This window comes from Aethalodelphis obliquidens, unplaced genomic scaffold (genome assembly GCF_003676395.1).
Source record: "Aethalodelphis obliquidens isolate GAN/ISIS:26980383/991018 unplaced genomic scaffold, ASM367639v1 scaffold7, whole genome shotgun sequence".
NCBI lineage: Eukaryota > Metazoa > Chordata > Mammalia > Artiodactyla > Delphinidae > Aethalodelphis > Aethalodelphis obliquidens.
Genome location: NW_020837951.1, coordinates 46,964,561 through 46,986,167, shown reverse-complemented (window position 1 = coordinate 46,986,167; position 21,607 = coordinate 46,964,561). Strand labels below are relative to the sequence as shown.

Below are 21,607 nucleotides of genomic sequence, written 5' to 3'. Positions count from 1 at the left end.
GTCTTTAATTTTTGCCAATTTGATTACTATGTGTCTCAGCGTGTTTCTCCTTGGGTGTATCCTGTGTGGGACTCTCTGCACGTCCTGGACTTGGGTGGCTATTTTCTTTCCCATGTTAGGGAAGTTTTCGACTATAATCTCTTCTGATATTTTCTCGGGTCCTTTCTCTCTGTCTTCTCCTTCTGGGACCGCTATAATACGAATGGTGTTGTGTTTAATGTTTTCCCAGCGGTGTCTTAGGCTGTCTTCATTTCTTTTCATTCTTTTTTCTTTATTCTGTTCTGCAGCAGTGAATTCCACCATTCTGTCTTCCAGGTCACTTATCCATTCTTCTGCCTCAGTTATTCTGCTATTGATTCCTTCTACTGTAGTTTTCATTTCAGTTACTGTATTGTTCATCTCTGTTTGTTTGTTCTTTAATTCTTCTAGGTCTTTGTTAAACATTTCTTGCATCTTCTCGATCTTTGCCTCCATTCTTTTTCCGAGGTCCTGGATCATCTTCACTATCATTATTCTGAATTCTTTTTCTGGAAGGTTGCCTATCTCCACTTCATTTAGTTGTTTGTCTGGGGTTGTATCTTGTTTCTTCACCTGGTACATAGCCCTCTGCCTTTTCATCCTGTCTATCTTTCTGTGGATGTGGTTTTTGTTCCACAGGCTGCAGGTTTGTAGTTCTTCTTGCTTCTGCTGTCTGCCTTCTGGTGGATGTCTAAAATGTTTTAAATTTGGATCCTCTGTCTTTGTTTTAGATGTATTTTCTTAGACGATGATAATCTTTTCCAATAAGGTGGGTGACAAACAATCCAAATCCTTGAACTACCAAAAATGGTGTTACTTTCTTCTGACTCTTGAATGATGCACTTCAGCTATAGAGAGAATTCTCTTTAAAATGATTTTCCCACCAGTATCCAGTGTGCTGATGTCAATCTGATTGTCATTCCCTTCTAGCTAATTTGCTGGCCTTCAGGATTTTCTTCATTCTTGAGGTTCTGAAATTTCACTTATAGATATGTTTTTCTTTTTGTTTTTTTCAGTCCATTTTCTTTAATATAGTATTACTTCTGTTCTGGGAAATGAACTTCCTTCTCTCTCTTTCTTGTGCATGCACGCTCATTTATTTTCTCTGCCACCCCCCCAGCCCATTTCCCTTGCTCTTAGTATATTCTTCCCTCCAATCTGTTCTTTCTTTCAGCAACTCTTCTTAGAAAAATAGTGAAACTTCTGTGTATACTTTTGCGCTACATTCTCAGAGAATGCCAGTGGCCCAAACTGGCAAGTTATTAAATTCACTCTCACTGTTACAGTAGCCTGTTCCTCTGTCAAGGATACAATGTCCTATTCTATGCACGTAACAATGCTTATTTTAGATCATTTTTTGCCTCTTGTTGCTTTAGAAAGTCTGATTCCTCATGTGTTCATTCAACAATATTTACTAGGCACACACGAAGATCCAGGCACTTTTCTGGTTGCTGGAGATTGAATTCGATGCCTCTGTCATGGTGTTAACTTTTCTCTTGGGTGTGTGATTATGGTAGCAAGCTAGCGCATCCTTTTCTGTAGGTGACAGGCTATATAAACATCCTTTACTTGCAGCCAGAAATATTTTTCATGTGCCTTAAAGTTTGAAACGATTGACATTAAAATCCAGTTTTCCTAATTCTCTTGCCCTTCATTACTAACTGACATCACTGGTCTCTCTTTTTTGTTGTTGTTCTTTTAACAGTTGGCTGAAGCTGAGTAGAGGCTGCTAGGATATGGCATGTTCTTCCCTATTACTTTAAGTCCTAATTGTTTTTCTCCTGCAGACGTTTACGTTTCTAATCCAACCCCATTCTAGTCAAGAGTCCTCTTATTTCACAAATGAGGAAACTGATGTTGAGAATGTAAAGCAACTTTCTCAAGGTCACGCAGGTCATAATATGCAAAAAGCAAGAACTCCAGTGCCGTTTTTCCTCTGCACTTTAAAAAGCTTCTGCTATGTGTGGGGGCTGGGGGCATATGGGAAATCTCTGTACCTTCCTCTCAATTTTGCTGTGAACCTAAAACTGCTCTTTAAAAATGTCTTAAAATTTTAAAAAAGAAGAAGAAGGAAAAGCTTCTGCTTAAGACAGACCCTGCTCAGGTCAATCAGTACTTTTCCAAGTGCTGAGACAAGTCAGGCAATATCAGTTCTGATTTCTTTCTCAAACTCTTCCCAGTGCCTTCTGTTCCTTTGTTTCACTCTGGTCGGGATTGTCTCTGGCACTGCTATAATCTGGGCATTCCCTTTGGTTCTCCTCTGTGTTTAATTCCCATTTTCTGGACCTAAGAAGTTCTTTTACTTTGCATTACTCTCACATTTTTTAAAAACACATCTTCTAGGAGCTTTCTAAGCTCTTAAAGGAGAAAAACATTCAAGATTTTGTGTATCTAATCATATATCTCTATTCTATTTTCACACTTGACTGATAATTTACAAAGGTATAAAATTCTACTTTAAAATAACTTCCCTCCTTAAATCAACTATACTTCAATAAAATAAATTTTTTAAAAATTAAAAAAAACTTTCCTCCAGAATTTTAAAGCCATTGTTCTGTTTTCAGCATCACTGGTGTTTCCTGCTATTTGTCTATGACTGGTTTTCTTTCTCTGGAACCTTTCAGAATCTTCACTTTACTTGTAGACTTAATATCTCACAATTATATGCCTTCCTTGGCTTCTGTTTTTCATGCACTGAACTGAGCATTCTATGAGGATTTTCAGTTTGGAGAGACTAGTATTATTTCTCAGACAATTTCACCCCCTTCATTTCCTTTAAAAAAAATTTTTTTTTTTTTAGAACTTTTATTCTAAATGTTAGATCTCTTAGATTGAGCATAATTTTTTAATCTTTTCATCCTTGACTTTCATATTTCTTCTCTGAGAAATTCTCTTCTAATTTAACCTTCTATTGACTCCCATATTTCATTTTTAACATTTTTACTTTTGGAGAGCTCTTTTATTTTTTTTTTTTGCGATACGTGGGCCTCTCACTGTTGTGGCCTCTCCCGTTGCAGAGCACAGGCTCTGGACGCGCAGGCTCAGCGGCCATGGCTCACAGGCCTAGCCACTCTGTGGCATGTGGCATCTTTCTGGACCGGGGCACGAACCCGTGTCCCCTGCATCGGCAGGCAGACTCTCAACCACTGCGCCACCAGGGAAGCCCTCCTCCAGTGTCCGTTGAACCTTAAATGCACATTCATATTTAAGTGTGATGCTCCAAGATGCTGATTGGAAGATCTGGGTGGGGTAGCATTTGTTGACTGGTAAACGTCATTATATGATGAACGGTGAAGGTAGCCCTTTAAATTGTGGGTCCCAAAAGTCGTGAGGACATTTTCCTTCTAGAGCCATTCATCTTCTCTAGGAAGAAGTCCTTCAGTCCTGCCAGGACTGGTGGAAACAGTACATGTGGCATTTTGGGGAAGATGACCAAGGGTCCCAGAGGTCAGCCAGATGTCCACTTAAACCTCTTCTTTTCAGCCTATGCCTCACCTTGTCCTTTTGGGCTTGTACCCTCTAAATACTGTCCAATTTCTACAAAGGGTAAATCTCTTCTGCAAGGAGCAGGTTAGGGGTGGTTGGCTGATTTCAGCAGGGAAAAGAGTCCTGCCAAGTTTTAATTATCTGTATACAGACTTTCAGCCAATTCCCTGTTAACAACCACATGCTCCTCTCTCTTTCCAAGTTGCCTCCAGGTTCTTATACTTGTTTTTTCTTCCGAGAAGATGCTGAAATATTTCCGCTGCTCATGTCTCCTCTCTGCTTATGGTTTAATAAATGTTATACTCCTTTACTGGTATTTTAGTAGAGATTTGCTGAGGAAGAGAGATGGATACATTTATCAATCTGCTAGGATGAACTAAAAATCTGGCTGAATAACTGTATCCTGTAATCGCTAGAAAAATCTCATTTATTCACTCCAGATGCAATAAAGTTTGCATATTCTTAAACAGTCCTAAAAAAATAAGGAATTAATTAGTATCACATTTTATAAATTCTGCAACACAGAACTGTGTGAATCTAGGAAATCGAAAGCATCAACTTCTCCTCTAGCTAACACTTTTAAAATATAAATACTTTTACCATTTGCCTTAACTACATTTCATATTGAGATGGCATGCCTTTAAATAAAAACATCTTAAAATTGAAAACTAAAATTCCATTTTCATCTGTATATACCATGTGACTCTTCTGGGCAGAGGCGATTCATGGTTTTTGTGATTTATTTTTAGAGGAGAACACTAAAGAATGGAACAACCACAGCTTGTTACTTTGCAACAATTCACACTGACTCATCGCTGCTCCTTGCAGAAATTACAGGTGAGGAGATGAAAGGATGATTTACGGGCACATGAAGCATGTCCAGACCATGCCGGCGGTGACTTATACTTGTGAGCAGTCCTGCCTTTTAATTGCTAGAATTTAAGCACTGCATTTCTTGCAAGTAATTAGGTATTTGTGTATCACTGTGGCCCTTGAACTTTTTCTGTTGTTTAAGTAATTTATTTACTTTTAGTTTTTGGCTGCAGAATGATGTAAATGGGTCTGAATTTTGTGTATTAATTTAGGGCTTTTTGGAGCAGGTTTACTAATTCTAGCAATAGCAACAGTTTATCTATCAGCAGATAGATCTTAGCTGTTGGCTAGACTCAGGGCACTATGCTAGATGCAGGGAACACAGTAAAACGGAAAATAGTCTCTGCCCTTGAGGAACCAGACAGGATTAACTGATTAATAGGTACATGCATTGATTAATGACTTTAGTAATGGCTGTAGTGCTTTTACTAGATGCCTGGTATTGTGCAAAGAACTCTACGTGGATTAGTTCAGCTCAGTTGCAAACAGCCTTCTGGAGCAGTTATTCAGGTCCTTGTGTTACAGATGGATAAACTGATGCTCAGAGAGGTTATGTAACATGCCCAAGTCACACAGCTAGTAAGCAGAGCTGAGACTGGATTTACACTGATGATTCCAAAACTTGTACCCAGTACAGTGCCTAGCACATAGCAGGTGCTCAGTAAATACTGTTGACTGATGTGCTGACACTACTGCTTGCTGGCCAAGGTAGTTTATACCAAAGACCTCAAGGGTGACACTGAAAGTAAATATTGCAAATTTTGGAGGAGACAGAATGAACCCAGAATTGGATCACCTGGGAAGATTTCATTGAAGGGATCTTTAAATTGGTCTTTGAAGGGAAGATAAAATGAGGAGAGAGGAAAATGCCTTTCAGACAGGAAAGATGACAGGGGGTATGGGTATGGGGACGGGAACGTTCATAGTGGATATACAGGAGGCAGGGAACAGAGTAGCTGAACTAAAGGGAAGGATTCATGGCATGGTGGGATGGGAGAGGTTGGGCAGAGGGGATGGTTCAGTCTCTGGAGAGATTCAAATATGCATCAGACTCAAAACAGTTTTCAGCGAGATGAGGTATGTGATGAAGGTGGTGTTTTAAGGAAGAGTAATCTAATGGCCAGGTATTACAGTGAATTACAGGGGAAAGAGAGAGATAGAAAGACTTCTGAAAGACTCAAGACAGAGGTGGAGACATTGTTGAAAAAATGAACATTGCCTCATGTAGCATCAACTTTCTAGCTGAAACAGAATTCCTCTAGCACCTTTGATAAGCATGAGGTTCTTCAGTGCTGAGAACTGCTGGTAGGAGTAAGTAAAATTCCCCACAGATAATGATATTGGCACTGCTACACTTAAGAATAGCGACAGTATCTTTTCTAAGCCCATGTGCCAGCCACTTTACATACATTATTGGGTATAGTCCTCATAACCCTGCACATAGAGGAGGACACTGGGCACATCTGGGTTTAGACCTTAAGCAAATAATATCCTTCATTCTGGGAGTAATCAGAGGAGTAAGGTGCTAATGGGAGAACCTTTACTACTTACAGAATTGATCGAGGTCTTGTTGTTACTGTTCTTAAATGGTGTGATGATCTTTTACATTCTCACTTATGTTTTTATAACGATTTTAATTTAAGATGTTTTAAAGAGGCTTAGGAAAGGTACAGTTTGGGAGAGAAACATGACTGTAGATTCTTTTTGTGTGTGTCTCACAGATAAATTCGGGCAGCGGGCATTTGTGGGCAAAGTCTGCATGGATTTGAATGACACTGTTCCAGAATACAAGGAAACCACTGAGGAATCAATCAAGGAAACAGAGAGGTACGTTTGTCTTGATTTGTCTTACGGATGGAGTTGGAGATGGGAAAAAGAAACCTCTTTAACCCAGGCAGAATGTGCACATATATCACTGCCTGGGTTTGCCTAACTTCATGAAATTGATCTGATCCTAAGGAAAATGTTGCATGTCAGTACTATTTTTGTATATCAAATCATATTTTAAAGCCTCTGGGAACTTGTTATAGGAGTCCTAGGGCAAATCCCTTTATAAAATGAAGAATTTTTTAAAAAGTAAATGATTTACCCTCCCTGTCATTCGTTGTAGATTGGGGCTTCTCCTGCAGATTAAACTTGCACTTAAGTGTCTGTGGCCTGCTCATTAAATTACTTTTGGTTGTGGGTCATCCTGTTGCTTGAGATCATGTGCTTTTGTTACGTTCTTTTTATTTTACATGGGGATATGCTAGTGATACCATAGGTACTTTTTCTGTATTTCTTTAACGGCTTTTCCATTGTGCCTTGAGGATTTGACAAGGAATTGTGTTGTATGACACTCAACATCCAAGAGATATAGAAGAAAATTCTTTAGCTTTAAATCTTGCCTAAGACCAAACATATCCTGATGCAAGTTTGAGAAGTCCAGCTTTTCTCCATTCCCAGGCCTCCTTCACCTTAAGTGTGTCCTCTGTAAAGGGTGGCTTAGGTGCTGCTATGTTCCCAGAAAGAGAAGGAAGCACACACTTTCCCTTTAGCATTTGGCCATATGCTCAACTTTTCTATGAATCTGTGTTTGTGGGAATAGTGAACCCTGATTCACATTTTATTCTTAAACAAAGGATTACCAGAAAGCAGGAAGCTATAGCTCATAAGTATTTTCAGCCAGGGCAGAAACAGTCATTTCATAGGCCCTATGGATACCACCATCCCTGCAGATATAATTGGTAAGATCACCATCCCCGTCACTACCCATTTCACAACCATGTCTGGCCTATTCCTTCTGCTTTACTCCAACATCCATGCCCAGTAGGACTCAGCCTTTGAAAATAAATGATGCTATTGTGATTCTGTGAGCAAGCAGCTTCCACTTTAGGGAAACTGGGAGTAGAGAGCCCCATGGCTTCTAAACACCTCCAGATACACAGGACTCCATGACTCTGATATCCATGGAACATAACATACTGCAGTATTCCCCCAAACAGAGCTTAAGCTAGTAGAATGGCTTGAGCGCTGTGGGAATACTTGTGAACAGCCCGGCTGATGTTAGATGATAAAATTGCATTTCCCTGTGATTTTGCACTCCATCGCTCTGGCTGCAAATGAGAAAGCAGGGTAATTACTGCTTGCTAATCCTTAATTAGTGGTGGTGAAACATGTGCAGCATTAGAAATGTTTACATGGAAATTAGGACATGTAAGGCTCATGTTTTCGTGCTTTTAAAAAATTAATTTCAAAAAATGCCTGAATGTTCTAACTTCCCGTTTGTTGCTTTATTTCAGATTTGTGTCAGAAATGCTCCAAAGGAATGTAAGTAAACTTGTTCCCAGCTCGCTTTTTAATTGCCCTCCTGTTAGTTGTAGGATTTGTTCTTAAGCTGTTTGGTAGAGGTTAGCCTGTATACATTTGGCCTATTCCATGCATGCAGAAGTATTTTCCTAAAGCCTTAAATTGTTTTCATGGTGGATGCATCAACTCAGCTTAGGAAGGTCAGGCATTTTTTACTTTCTCAGTGGTTTTCCCCCCCTCTCCTCTGGGACCTTCTAATTTCATAGGACAGGCCGGTGGGGAGGCGGGGGAGGGCTTCATGCATGTAGACAGATTGGTGGCAACTGGATGCTGTGGCACGGTTTGTTGGCTACATCACCATTGGCTCTGGCCTCTTGTACCCCCTGATCTGGTCTGAAACACAGGTGGTGTCCAGCCCTGATGCCCCAGCCAGACTGCCTTGGTCCACAGATGCGTGCATGTCATGTGGCCTGCAGGCACTCAGCCAGGCACCCCCGTTCCACAGTGCCCTGGTGTTGGTGATCCTGTGAAGACAGTGCTGTTTTCTGTCCCACCCCCAGCAGGCTTGTCTATGGCTCTGCTGTGCCGTCTCTTAGATTTGCAAACCAGACTCTTCCCTCACCATTTTTTAAGGTCTGACTGGAAGCCATAGGAAACCTCAGTATTGCTTTCAGTCTAATCTTGGGAGACCTAGGTGCAGCTTTGTGGATCCTTATCCTTGCCGCTCTTCTATGAGTCCTTCTCTACTGCTCAGCCACAAAGGTGACATCAGAGCCATGCCTGCAACTAAGTAAAAGTCCTCAGGGAGGCCATGGCCAGCATACCACCCCAAGATGTAGAAAGGGGAACAGGCTACCACTTCATTCTTAGTCTTCCCAGCACTCTCCCTTAAAACGTCTCCTCTGCCTCCTAATTCTCTTCATAAAAGCCACCCAGTCTAGGCCTGGTCTGAGCCTTCACGTGCCTTGCGTTTGAGATGGGATCTTCTTCCATTGAACTTGGTGCTACAGAATATACCCTTCCTTGTTCTCCGTGAGCCATTTCCATGAAATCCAGCACTTCTACCCACTCCTGGAATGAAGGACTGTCCCTAGAGATGAAGACATAAAATCATTTTGTGGTATGATATGCATTTCCTTACCAAGTGTTTTTGATTATTTCCAGTATTCTAGAGTGCAGCCCATAGTGACACCACGTTTTTCCCTTTCCTGCTCTGAGACTTTGTTGGGTGAACTTGGGAACATCGCGAAGACCCATGATTTGCACATTCAGGTGGGCGTTTTTCAAACTCCTATTTGCCTCTGTCTAGACCTGCAAGACTTCTCTGTACCCTAAATTCTGGCAGTAATCTCCAATTCTTTTACTGAGATGATGGAGGAGGTGGGTTTCCCCTTTTCTCTTTTAGTTCTTTTGGTTGGCAATTAATGTGACATAAAGCAGATTAACAGGAGAAAATCAAATTTATTATGTGCATACAGGAAATCCACATAAGTATGAAAGAATTCCAAAGACAGCGAGGCAAGGTGAGGTATATATATATTCTGGACTAAGTAGAAGGAAACAGGGGTCTGAGGTTTCAAGGGGAAATAAGGTAATTCACTGGAAGATAAAAAGAGTTAATATTTGGTAAACAAAAGTTTGCTGAACCATTCAAAGACAATGGGATACAGACAAGTTTGATTAAATGGGCTTGCTAGGTTCCTCTTGTCTACCATGCCTAATACCTTACTACAGTTATCTATGGTAATAGCTCCTTCCTGGGACAGCCCTCCTATCTTAAATTCTTTTAGGTGGTAAGGGGGGAGTTCAAAGGTTCTTCCTGAGTCTTTCGGGCATTGATTGGTTTTTAACTCAAAATAATCTACATGGGCTTCCCTGGTGGCGCAGTGGTTGGGAGTCCGCCTGCCGATGCAGGGGGCGCGGGTTCGTGCCCCGGTCCAGGAGGATCCCACGTGCTGCGGAGTGGCTGGGCCCGTGAGCCATGGCCACTGGGCCTGCACATCCGGAGCCTGTGCTCCGCGGCGGGAGAGACCGCAGTGGTGGGAGGCCCACGTACTGCAAAAATAATAATAATAATCTACATGCCAGAGTGGCACATCATGGGGGCGGCCTGCCTTTAGCCCCATAAGATCTCAAGATACAGCATCATAGGACATAAGGTCCCTTACAGATATCACCTAAATGTAGTTCTCTAATTTTTTAGTTAAGAAAAGAAACCTGAAGTTCCTTTTGCCTTCAATCTTCTCTGATCTGGCTCCTAGAGATGAGAACATCTTAAGTAACCAAGCAAGATCAATGGCAAACTGGTTACCTGTTCTCTGTAGGATACATTTAATGCATTTCTTTCCTGCTCTCTTCTATTTGATACTTTCTCAGTGTTCTAGTCCTTCCTTTTTGGAGGAACCGCCTATTATTTGAAAAGCAAAAAGAACCTAATTTCCACCTTACCAAAATGGATTTAAAAGCCCTTTTGTTCCAAGTTTCTTAATTTAAAATCAGGAACAAAACAGTGTATCTTACTTTGTCATTAAGCGGTTGCAATTGAGGGATAAAACAGTTTCTAAATCTTCCAGCTGGGTTAAAATTGGGAGCTCCCCTTCCCCCATCCAAACTTCATTACATACTGCACTAAAATGCTCCCTCTTAAGAGCTATCTTAAAGGGCATGTCGGGCTTCCCTGGTGGCGCAGTGGTTGAGAGTCCGCCTGCCGATGCAGGGGACATGGGTTCGTACCCTGGTCTGGGAAGATCCCACATGGTGCGGAGCAGCTGGGCCTGTGAGCCATGGCCGCTGAGCCTGTGCATCCGGAGCCTGTGCTCCGCAACGGGAGAGGCCACAACAGTGAGAGGCCCGTGTACCATAAAAAAAAAAAAAAAAGGGCATGTCAGGGAAAGGCAACACATAGATCCTTTATCATTTTTTAGGGTGGAAGTTTTTTTTTTTTTTTTTTTTAAGATTTGTTAGGACTCATTAACGATTTTCATTTTTTCCCTTTTTTTGATGGGCTGTGATATTCAGTCCCACACAATTGCAGGGGAAGAAAAAGTTATCCTTGACCTATTTAGGGTCCCTGGCTGGGCCTGAAAACTAAACTGACAAAGCTAAACAAGAGAAAAGCATACAAATTTATTTCATATAAGGTTTACATGGCACAGGAGCCTTTATAAGGAAACAAAGACACAAAGAAACAGACCTGAGTATTTTTATGTTAGGTGTGGTGACAGGTGTACAGTCCTGGAGGAACATAAGTTAAGGAGTACGAGGTAAGTGTATTAGCAAGGCCTGTTTCTTCTTGGTTCCCTTTGTCTTCAGAGATAAGGATGCTCCTTTCCATGTATAGGGCGGGCGCCTCTCATTTACGAGAGCCTGTGCTCCGGTCACAGGGGAAAAGGGTGGGGGCAAAATCAGAGTGACCTTCCTGCTTCTGCCATTTTCTCAAACCCCTTCAGCATAAAGTATTCAGTATCCCAAGGTGGCATATTTTGTGTTTGTGTGTCCTGAATCCCAGAAACACACAACAAAATCAAGTATATACTTACTGGCGTTGTATATATGTGTATAACTGCATATACGCAAATCTATCAAAATGACACAAATCTCTTCTGATGCCCATGCCCATTTCTTCAGTGGTCTGGAGTTCCTCAAGGCCAAGGATAGAACTCATTCTGCAGGTAGAACATTCTGTTTTTAGTCCAATGCTGTTGTTTTCTTTCATTTATTTGGTTATGCATACTCTACCTCAAGGAGAAAGGCAAATGGCATTGCTGTTCTTGGAAGTGGTAACTTGCTCATGAGTTATTTCCCATAATACATGGTCATCACCAGTTGGTCAGAAATGATTTTTGTTTTAGGTGAGGGGTTGGGATGGTGACACTTACGTTGTGTCTGCAGTCTCATGTTTGTGGTGCCCTGGAGAAAGGACAGTGCGGGGGCCAGGACTCACTTGTTTTGCTTGCGTGTGGATTCTTATAGGCTCTTTCTTGATGACCGCAGGACTGCCTAGCTCTGTTATTTTCCAACTGTTTCCTGCAGAACTCATCCTGGAAGCTGACAAAGGGGATAGAATGGGGACAGGGTCCCAGAGTCCTAACCCTGCTTCATCCTGCGTAGCAACTTGTTTATGCTGTTTACATATTGAATTTCTATGATTTTTAAAATAAGAATAACACATCTAAAGCTAAAAGAATTTGGAAAATCACTCATCTATCCCAACGCTTTTATTTGAGAGATGAGAACATGGAGGCCCAAAGAGAAAACAATGGACTCAACCCTAAGACACATAACTAGGGTCAGAACTTGGGCTAAAATTCAGCTTTTTATTTCAAATTTCAGCTTTCTATGAGTGAACCATGGTCTGTCCTTTTGATGGCCAATGAACTCTTCTTAAACAGCCAACACCAGAAGTAGTAGGTGATCGACCATGAATAGCTAGGCTCTTACTCTCTACAAGGAGTACTTTTTATTTTTACTTATTCTTGCTATAGTTTGGAATTTGAAAAGACTTTGTCAGAAAAACATCACATGGGTTAGAGTTAGGATATTACATGTTCATATAATTACCTTTTCATAGTTTCTTTGTCATATATATCTTATATAATAAGAATTGTTTCAAATAAAATACACAAGAATCTTCATTTTTTTTACCTAGGCAAGTAGGAACCATCCATATCATTTGGGGGTAGGAAGTATAATTTCTAATGGTATTTTACATTAAAAAATTGAAAATATTTCTTTTCTTTTAGAGCCATGTAAGTGAAAATCGTGATGAAGTTAAAGCTGTGAAAAACTTATACCCTGGTTATAAAAACTACACAGATGTGTATGATAAAAACAACCTTCTGACAAATAAGGTAAGTTGTACATCATGATATAATCTATATGAAGTATGGCATATTTATCTAAATTTTAAAATCTCAGTAGTAATCTTCAGACTTCTATAACACACGTGCATTTCCCAAACTCAAGTACAGAGTGTGCATATTCATGTGTGCGCAGAATTAAAAATGGGCCTGAAGTTTCATCCCTAATGAATAAATCATTACATTTATTGGTAAATAAATCTAAAAGCTTCTTTGAGGTGGGAATGTCATGTGGTCCAGTATCCATTAGAATGTAAATGTGCATTCCTTTGAGTTAGAAAGTGTATTTCTGAAGATCCATTCTGTAAGGACTATGAATAGGGATGTTAATTACATATGAAAGTTAAAAAATGGCTATCAGTGGGAAATTGTTTAAATTATAGAACATACATAATTAGAATTTTATCCAACATTCACAAAGAATGAAGTATACAGACTTACAAGGAAGAGTGTTTGTACAGTATTGTTTGATATGTGTGTATACATGCGGGTGCGTGCTCACTTACCAAACACTGTCTGGAAGACACACACTGAATGTTAAAAGTGATCCTTCCTGAGGGAGAAAGCAGAGGACTTTTTACTTTTTATTTTTAAACACTCTAAGATTGCTTTGTAAAAGAAATGAGTATTACTACATTTATAATTAAACAATTTTAAGTTAATTAAAATTAATATGAGTAAGGAGAGACCTCATTACAACAATATACCCCCTGGCCTCGGCATTTAATGAAATGTATGAACTGCATGGAGAGTTTAACTATTACAGCAAGTAAATTCTTAGGGACTTTGTGCTCAGAGATCTGAATGTGACTGATTTGAAAGGTTAATACTCTGCACAGATCTTGTTTATGCTACATCATAGTTTTCATCCTCCTCTACATATATTTCTATATAATTAATAAATTAGCCTTCAATTTGCATGTTAATTTTACTTGCATAGAGGTCAGCTGGACCAACCCTCATTTATTTTATAGATTAAAAAAGAGAGAAAAAGATCCACAAATGTGTGGGACTTCCGTAATCCAATGTTTTCACAGGCCTTTTCTGAGGTGTAACTTGGGCACAGTGATTTTATACATAGGTAATCATCAATGTTCTTGTGAAGATGATAACAGATAAGTCACAGCTTTTATGTGCACCTATAATATCTTGCTGTGAGTGAGGACTGACTTAAGCATTTTTGAGTGGTAGACTCCACATAGGATGCTCTTCTCTCCAGACAGTGATGGCACATGGCTGCTACCTTTCTGAAGAAGAACTGGATGTATTCAGGGAACGAGGAGCATCCATCTCGCATTGTCCCAATTCTAACTTATCGTAAGTAGGCAATTATTGATTCGTAGATTATGAACGTTTGGGTTGCAAAGTAGCAGCCAAATACCTTTGTTTTCTCAGTCATTCCTCCGGTATCTCTCTTCCGTAGTTATGTTCAATTGGGATGTGAACTAGATAGAAGGACACCTACCTATACTGTACTGGGGAGACAGCACTTAAAAGAGGCTATTTTTTGCAGAGTATGCATTTGAAGAGCACTACATCTCTTAAAATTTCTGAGTTTGCACAAAACAGAACAATAGGAAATAGAGTTCAAAACCAGTAGCACTGAGAACTTAGAGCTAAGGACCGAAAGAGTGGGTGTGCCAACCAGGTGTTCCAGAGAGAGTGTACTGACCTCTTAATACTTTGTGTTGTACAAACTACTAGAAATGTGCACATTACCAGAAATGGTGCAATGCTACTAGAAGCCAGCACCCTTCAGTAAATGTCATGCTGCTATATCTGACAAGATGCACTTAGGAGGGGACTTGTCCTGCTGTAATTCGCGCAAACAAAATTTTTATTTAAACCTGGTTCTTAACCTTTGAAAGGTTATAGATGCATAAGGGAATCAGATGAAACTTGTGGTCTGGATCATCAGAAAAAAAACCCCATACAGGGCTTCCCTGGTGGCGCAGTGGTTGAGAGTCCGCCTGCCGGTGCAGGGGACATGGGTTCGTGCCCCGGTCTGGGAAGATCCCACATGCCGTGGAGCGGCTGGGCCCGTGAACCATGGCCGCTGAGTTTGTGCTCCGCAGCGGGAGAGGCCACAGCAGTGAGAGGCCCGCGTAATGCAAAAAAAAAAAAAAAAAGCCCATAGACATAAAAATGCTGCATCTAATTTCAGGGAATTCATAGATTCCATAATGCCAATCCTTGGACGGTAGGCTAAGAATTCATGCTCCACAATTAGATATAGAAAGGATTTCTCATTTCTTGTGTTAGCTGGCTCAGAACAGAGCTAGAGGCAGGTTGGGGTGGATCATTCATATATTCATTCAATAAATTTATTAGCTTCTGCTAGATTTTTTTTAACGTCTTTATTGGAGTATAATTGCTTTACAATGGTGTGTTTATGCTTTATAACAAAGTGAATCAGTTATACGTATACATATGTTCCTGTATCTCCTCCCTCTTGCGTCTCCCTCCCTCCCTATCCCACACATCCAGGTGGTCACAAAGCACCGAGCTGATCTCCCTGTGCTATGTGGCTGCTTCCCACTAGCTATCTATTTTACGTTTGGTAGTGTATATATGTCCATGCCACTCTCTCACTGTGTCACAGCTTACCCTTCCCCCTCCCCATATCCTCAAGTCCATTCTCTAGTAGGTCTGTGTCTTTATTCCCATCTTACCCCTAGGTTCTTCATGACCTTTTTTTTTTCCCTTAGATTCCATATATATGTGTTAGCATACAGTATTTGTCTCTCTCTTTCTGACTTACTTCACTCTGTATGACAGACTCTAGGTCCATCCACCTCATTACAAATAAGTCAATTTCGTTTCTTTTTATGGCTGAGTATTCCATTGTATATATGTGCCACATCTTCTTTATCAATTCATCTGTTGATGGACACTTAGGTTGCTTCCATGTCCTGGCTATTGTAAAGAGAGCTGCAATGAACATTGTGGTATGTGACTCTTTTTGAATTATGGTTTTCTCAGGGTATATGCCCAGTAGTGGGATTGCTGGGTCATATAGTAGTTCTATTTTTAGTTTCTTAAGGAACTTCCATACTGTTCTCCATAGTGGCTGTATCAATTTACATTTCCACCAACAGTGTAAGAGGGTTCCCTTTTCTCCACACCCTCTCCAGCATTTATTGTTTCTAGATTTTTTGATGATGGCCATTCTGACTGGTGTGAGATGATACCTCACTGTAGTTTTGATTTGCATTTCTCTAATGATTAATGATGTTGAGCATTCTTTCAAATGTTTCTTGGCAATCTGTATATCTTCTTTGGACAAATGTCTATTTAGGTCTTCTGCCCATTTTTGGATTGGGTTGTTTGTTTTTTTGATATTGAGCTGCATGAGCTGCTAGTAAATTTTGGAGATTAATCTTTTGTCAGTTGCTTCATTTGCAAATATTTTCTCCCATTCTGAGGGTTGTCTTTTGGTCTTGTTTATGGTTTCCTCTGCTGTGCAAAAGCTTTTAAGTTTCACTAGGTCCTATTTGTTTATTTTTGTTTTTATTTCCATTTTGCTAGGGTCAAAAAGGATCTTCCTGTGATTTATGTCATGGAGTGTTCTGCCTATGTTTTCCTCTAAGAGTTTAATAGTGTCTGGCTTTACATTTAGGTCTTCAATCCATTTTGAGTTTATTTTTGTGTATGGTGTTAGAGAGTGTTCTAATTTCATTGTTTTACATGTAGCTATCCAGTTTTCCCAGCACCACTTATCGAAGAGCCTGTCTTTTCTCCACTGTATATTCTTGTCTCCTTTATCAAAGATAAGGTGACCATATGTGCGTGGGTTTATCTCTGGGCTTTGTATCCTGTTCCATTGATCTATATTTCTGTAGTCTTGATTACTGTAGCTTTGTAGTATAGTCTGAAGTCAGGGAGCCTGATACCTCCAGCTCCATTTTTCTTTCTCAAGATGGCTTTGGCTATTCAGGGTCTTTTGTGTTTCCGTACAAACTGTGAGATTTTTTTATTCTAGTTCTGTGAAAAATGCCAGTGGTAGTTTGATAGGGATTGGATTGAATCTGTAGATTGCGTTGGGTAGTAGAGTCATTTTCACAATGTTGATTCTTCCAATCCAAGAACATGGCATATCTCTCCATCTATTTGTATCATCTTTAATTTCTTTCATCAGTGTCTTATAATTTTCTGCATACAGGTCTTTTGTCTCCTTAGGTAGGTTTATTCCTAGATATTTTATTCTTTTTGTTGCAGTGGTAAATGGGAGTGTGTTCTTGATTTCACTTTCAGATTTTTCATCATTAGTGTATAGGAATGCAAGAGATTTCTGTGCATTAATTTTGTATCCTGCTACTTTACCAAATTCATTGATTAACTCTAGTAGTTTTCTGGTAGCATCTTTAGGATTCTCTATGTATAGTATCATGTCACCTGCAAAGAGTGACAGCTTTACTTCTTTTCCAGTTTGGATTCCTTTTCTTTCTTTTTCTTCTCTGATTGCTGTGGCTAAAAGTTCCAAAACTATGTTGAATAACAGTGGTGAGAGTGGACAACCTTGTCTTGTTCCTGATTTTAGAGGAAATGGTTTCAGTTTTTCACTGTTGAGAATGATGTTGGCTGTGGGTTTGTCATATATGGCCTTTATTATGTTGAGGAAAGTTCCCTCTATGCCTACTTTCTGGAGGGTTTTTATCATAAATGGGTATTTAATTTTGTCAAAAGCTTTCTCTGCATCTATTGAGATGATCATATGGTTTTTCTCCTTGAATTTGTTAATATGGTGTATCACATTGATTGTGTATATTGAAAAATCGTTGCATTCCTGGGATAAACCTCACTTGATCATGGTGTATGATCCTTTTAATGTGCTGTTGGATTCTGTTTGCCAGTATTTTGTTAAGGAGTTTTGCATCTATGTTCATCAGTGATATTGGCCTGTAGTTTTACTTCATATCCTTACTTGTTTTAGAGTTCTTGCAGAAGCAGAACATGACGTGAGGATTTATGTACAAGTAATTTATTTGGGAGGTGATCTCAGGAAGCACCTTTATGGGGTGAGACAGAGAAGGGAAGGAAGACAGTAAAGAGCACGTCACCAAGCTAGTTACCACCATGGGTTCCTGGAATTTAATCCTTCTGGAAAACTCAGCAAGCCAGTGTACAAAGCAGACCTCAAAGACAACCTGCCCAAGGGGTGGGGGAGCTGGAGTAATTATACCTAAACTTACCAGTTATTGGTGGAGGGCTGCTGGGTGGGTTCGAAGGAGCATGAAGTCCCTGCAACTTCGGACCTTCCCCAATCAAGGGCAGAGCGGGCTCTAGCGGAGTGAAAGAGCCTCCAGGCAAAGAGTAGGAGGTGCCAGCAGTCAAAAGTCTAGGAACTTTGCAAATGAAAAAGTTCTACATCAGTGGCAGTATGGGAAAGGCACGAGAGCCACAGCAATGTGTTTCTGGAGTGTTTTGAGAGGTTCCAGAGGCTTTTAGTTTTCAGACATAAAGTGGCCGTACATAACAGGGAATCTTGCCTAGGTACAGCTTAGTGACCATAATTATGGTCTAGTGACCAGTTAGGGGAAGGGTTTAACATCCTGTGGGTTTAGTTACACAACATCTAAATTAAAACATGACCCAGTTTTGCAAACTGAGGTTTGAAGTTAAATTTCTTTATGGCTAATATTTTGGTTTGAATGGTCACTGTTACTCTTTCTCCAACCACTTTGAGAGATTTATTGCATGTGCACTGGCAGTTTGAAAATGATAATTATGTGGATTTTCAAGCAGACTACTTTGACTTTTGCATCTTCTCAGACTTTTAAGGATGCTTTAGTTTTTCTTTGTCTCTTTAGAAAGGCGGCACATCTACTGAGTCAGGGTCACGAGCTCCGGAATTCAGTCCAGGAACCATCTCTCCTAGTTGCTGCTGTCCTCAGAAGTAGCATTTGAACCACCAGGCCCTGACTTACAACCTGCATCCCCTCTTCCAGCTATACCCCTCTTTCTTTGATCTTGCAAGTCGCTACTCATTCAAGGCAACAAATGATCCCAGGAAGAGAGGAAAGGCAACGCTTTATAATTTCTACTTCCTAGCATAGAAGGATGGGTTGGTTAAAAAAAAAATTAAAGACCTATAGTTGATAACACCATATTGTATAACTGAAATTTGCTAAGAGAGTAGAACTTGTATGTTCTCACAAATAAAAAAGGTAAATAGGGCTTCCCTGGTGGCGCAGTGGTTGAGAGTCCGCCTGCTGATGCAGGGGACACGGGTTCATGCCCCAATATGGGAAGATCCCACATGCCGCAGAGCAACTGGGCCCGTGAGCCATGGCCGCTAAGCCTGTGCTCCGCAGCGGGAGAGGCCACAGCAGTGAGAGGCCCGCATACCGCAAAAAAAAAAAAAGGTAAATATGTGAGGTGATAGATGTGTTGGTCGACTCAGTGGGGGGAAATCCTCTCGCAATGTATACATATATCAGATCATCATGTTGTACACTTTAAATATCTTAGAATTTTGTCATTTGTATCTTAAGCTGAAAAAAATAGTGAAAATTTTTGAACTAGTTGCAAGATTTAATTTCTTCATTTATTTTTCCTTACAAATGATCCCCTGCTCTCCCTTCTAATTCTTGCTGCTTTGTGCCCTTCTGATATTAACCTCTGCTCAATGGTTCAAACTCCTTCATGATCCTTTTTTACTCCAGGACTCGGATGGTCTGATTTTTTGTGTGTGTGTGCAGTGTGTGGGCCTCTCACTTTTGTGGCCTCTCCCGTTGCGGAGCATAGGCTCTGGATGCGCAGGCTCAGCAGCCATGGCTCACGGGCCCAGCCGCTCCACGGCACGTGGGATCTTCCCGGACCGGGGGACGAACCCGTGTCCCCTGCATCGGCAGGCGGACTCTCAACCACTGCGCCACCAGGGAAGCCCCTGGATGGTCTGATTTGACTAATGTGTTTATGTCAGCATTAGAGCTGAGATGGGAATCATAATTTTCAGTGATAGCACCATCATTTTTGTTAGTGCCTTTCTCTTGTTGGACCCACGTGGGTCTCCTTGTTCTGACTGTCTCCTCTCTCTACAGGCTCAGCAGCGGCCTTCTCAATGTGCCAGAGGTCCTGAAACATGGAGTGAAGATAGGGCTGGGTACAGGTTAGTAGTTTCCCATGAAGAACCATGGCAAAGTGGTTAAGTGCATAACTTTCAAATGTGACTAGTTTTCAAGTAAGAGTTCTGTGTTTTAAAAGACTTAGTTTTATTTTCTGGTAGTCATATCTAGAGCTAATAAAATAATGAGGTTGGAAGCAGTAAGAAAGTGTATGCGAAGGGAAAAGTTTTGATGACATTAACCTCTTGAAAGCCATTAACCATGTTTACTATCCAGACATGGGGCTATAAAGGATAAGTCCTTCTCAAGTGTTTTAGAGATTCTTTTTGAAAAGTCCTTGTTGTTTGTTTGTTTGTTTTGTCCTTCCTGCTAAATTTCAATGGTTTGGATTTGTATGTTTTTGGTTTTCAATAGCTGTGTCATCACAAATACTATCTCAAAAGAAAATTATTCAACTTTGCCAGTAGTGAGCACAAATTCAGTCTATGCCATAACGGAGAACTCTAAGATATGTTACAAAGCATGCTTTGCTTTTAAGCAGTTTTTAACAAAATGAGATTCTAATTCCCACAGGCAGTCTGCTGTTTGCTAGGCTGAAGGACAGTCTAGGTGGCTGATGAATTAGTGATGTCTCCTTTTTTTTCACAGTACATTTGAATTGTTTTTCTTGAGTGTGTACTGTGCTGCTCACTTTAGAAGTGTCAGGCCCAAATGTTTAGGCATCCACTGTGAACCTTTTTTTTTAATCACTGTGTGTGAATGAACTAAAAAAAGTTTTTTTTAAATGGCTGTGGGGCACAAGGTCTTATTTTTCATTCTTGATGCGTTTGTCTTCCTGATATGTAAGAGCACTAGAATGTTTGCATATTGACAATAATGGTTTTTATCATTTTCTGCAATGACTCAAGTCTCAGTTAATTTTTATACCAAGCAATATTGGTAAGACATACAATAATACAAAATGATTTATCTATAATTTTAAAGAGGTGTGCTAGATTAGAAGTTTTTCTAAATTTTACATGAATCAGAGCAATTAAAATTCTTAAAATTTTGAATTTAAGCGTTGAATCATTGAGATTGTGTAGTACCTGGATATAGTCTCAGGTATTAAGGCAGGAAATCAGTTATTTTTAACTTCACAGAAAAGCTTTAAATGAATAAAAAAAAGTGGCCAAGAGTTTTTGTCAATCAATTGAAAATTTGGTAGAAATGCAAAAATCATATGTACTGCTTTCAAATTTTCTAGGATTTTGGTCTCCATGATTTAAGTTCATCACATGATTTCTAGTTCTTGATTTTGGATTGTATAGTGATTGTCTAAAATGATTAGGTAAAGCTATGTCACTTATTAGCTGTAAGACCCTGAGCAAATTACCTTAATTTTCTAAGGCTTTGTTTCCTAATTTCTATAACAATAATTATAATAATGTCTATGTTACAACCTTGTTTTGAGGCTTAAATGAAAAGAAATGTGTGTGAGGTGGTTAGCACATATCTGGCATGTTGCAGTGGTTAATGAAGATTGGCTTAAAAGGGAAAAAGTAACGTTGGTTTCCGATTAAAGGTTTGATTAAGTACGATATATTATCATATTAACTTGGAGAATGTTGCTGCATTTTACATAGTCTCTGTTGTAACAGCCATCCTATGCACCAGTATTACCTAAACATGACCTTTATGTATAAACCTGTCCTTCTGCTTTGGACTTCAGTAGATTATTTAACTTTAACTTATACTGTGGACAGAGAGCAGGTCCAAGAATGGATCATTCACCATGTCTGTAAGAAACAGAGGCAGATCTGGACTTTCTCAAATATTAAATAGGAGAAACCCTGATGAAGCTTCACAAAAATATTGCAAAACAAGAGAAAGCAGTATCAAAAAGAAGAAGAAGATGAACATAGCTCTGAAAAGCATCTACTTCAGGATCCAGAAAAAGAGTTCAGAAAATTGCTAGCATCCTTAGAGTACAAGAAGACATGGCAGTATGGAAAGACCATGAGTTTTGGTGGAAAA

At 40.0% G+C, this 21,607-nt stretch overlaps 1 protein-coding gene and 1 long non-coding RNA gene across 3 annotated transcripts in view; one reads left to right on the top strand and one right to left on the bottom strand.

Annotated features, from left to right (window-relative positions):
• Positions 1–21,607, top strand: part of GDA (guanine deaminase) — a 135,312-nt gene that overhangs the window by 68,391 nt on the left and 45,314 nt on the right. For both annotated transcript variants that reach the window (XM_027105696.1, XM_027105695.1), the window contains exons 4-10: positions 4,254–4,341; positions 6,099–6,204; positions 7,659–7,686; positions 8,830–8,937; positions 12,408–12,515; positions 13,744–13,841; positions 19,568–19,635. In XM_027105696.1, coding sequence (XP_026961497.1) covers positions 4,254–4,341; positions 6,099–6,204; positions 7,659–7,686; positions 8,830–8,937; positions 12,408–12,515; positions 13,744–13,841; positions 19,568–19,635 — 604 coding nt within the window. The remainder of the gene's footprint in view (positions 1–4,253; positions 4,342–6,098; positions 6,205–7,658; positions 7,687–8,829; positions 8,938–12,407; positions 12,516–13,743; positions 13,842–19,567; positions 19,636–21,607) is intronic.
• Positions 6,221–13,580, bottom strand: LOC113620053 (uncharacterized). The gene is made up of 4 exons (XR_003432643.1): positions 13,031–13,580; positions 11,609–11,712; positions 11,205–11,330; positions 6,221–8,755 (listed from the first exon to the last, which is right to left on the bottom strand). It is a non-coding gene; the product is annotated as an uncharacterized LOC113620053 (long non-coding RNA).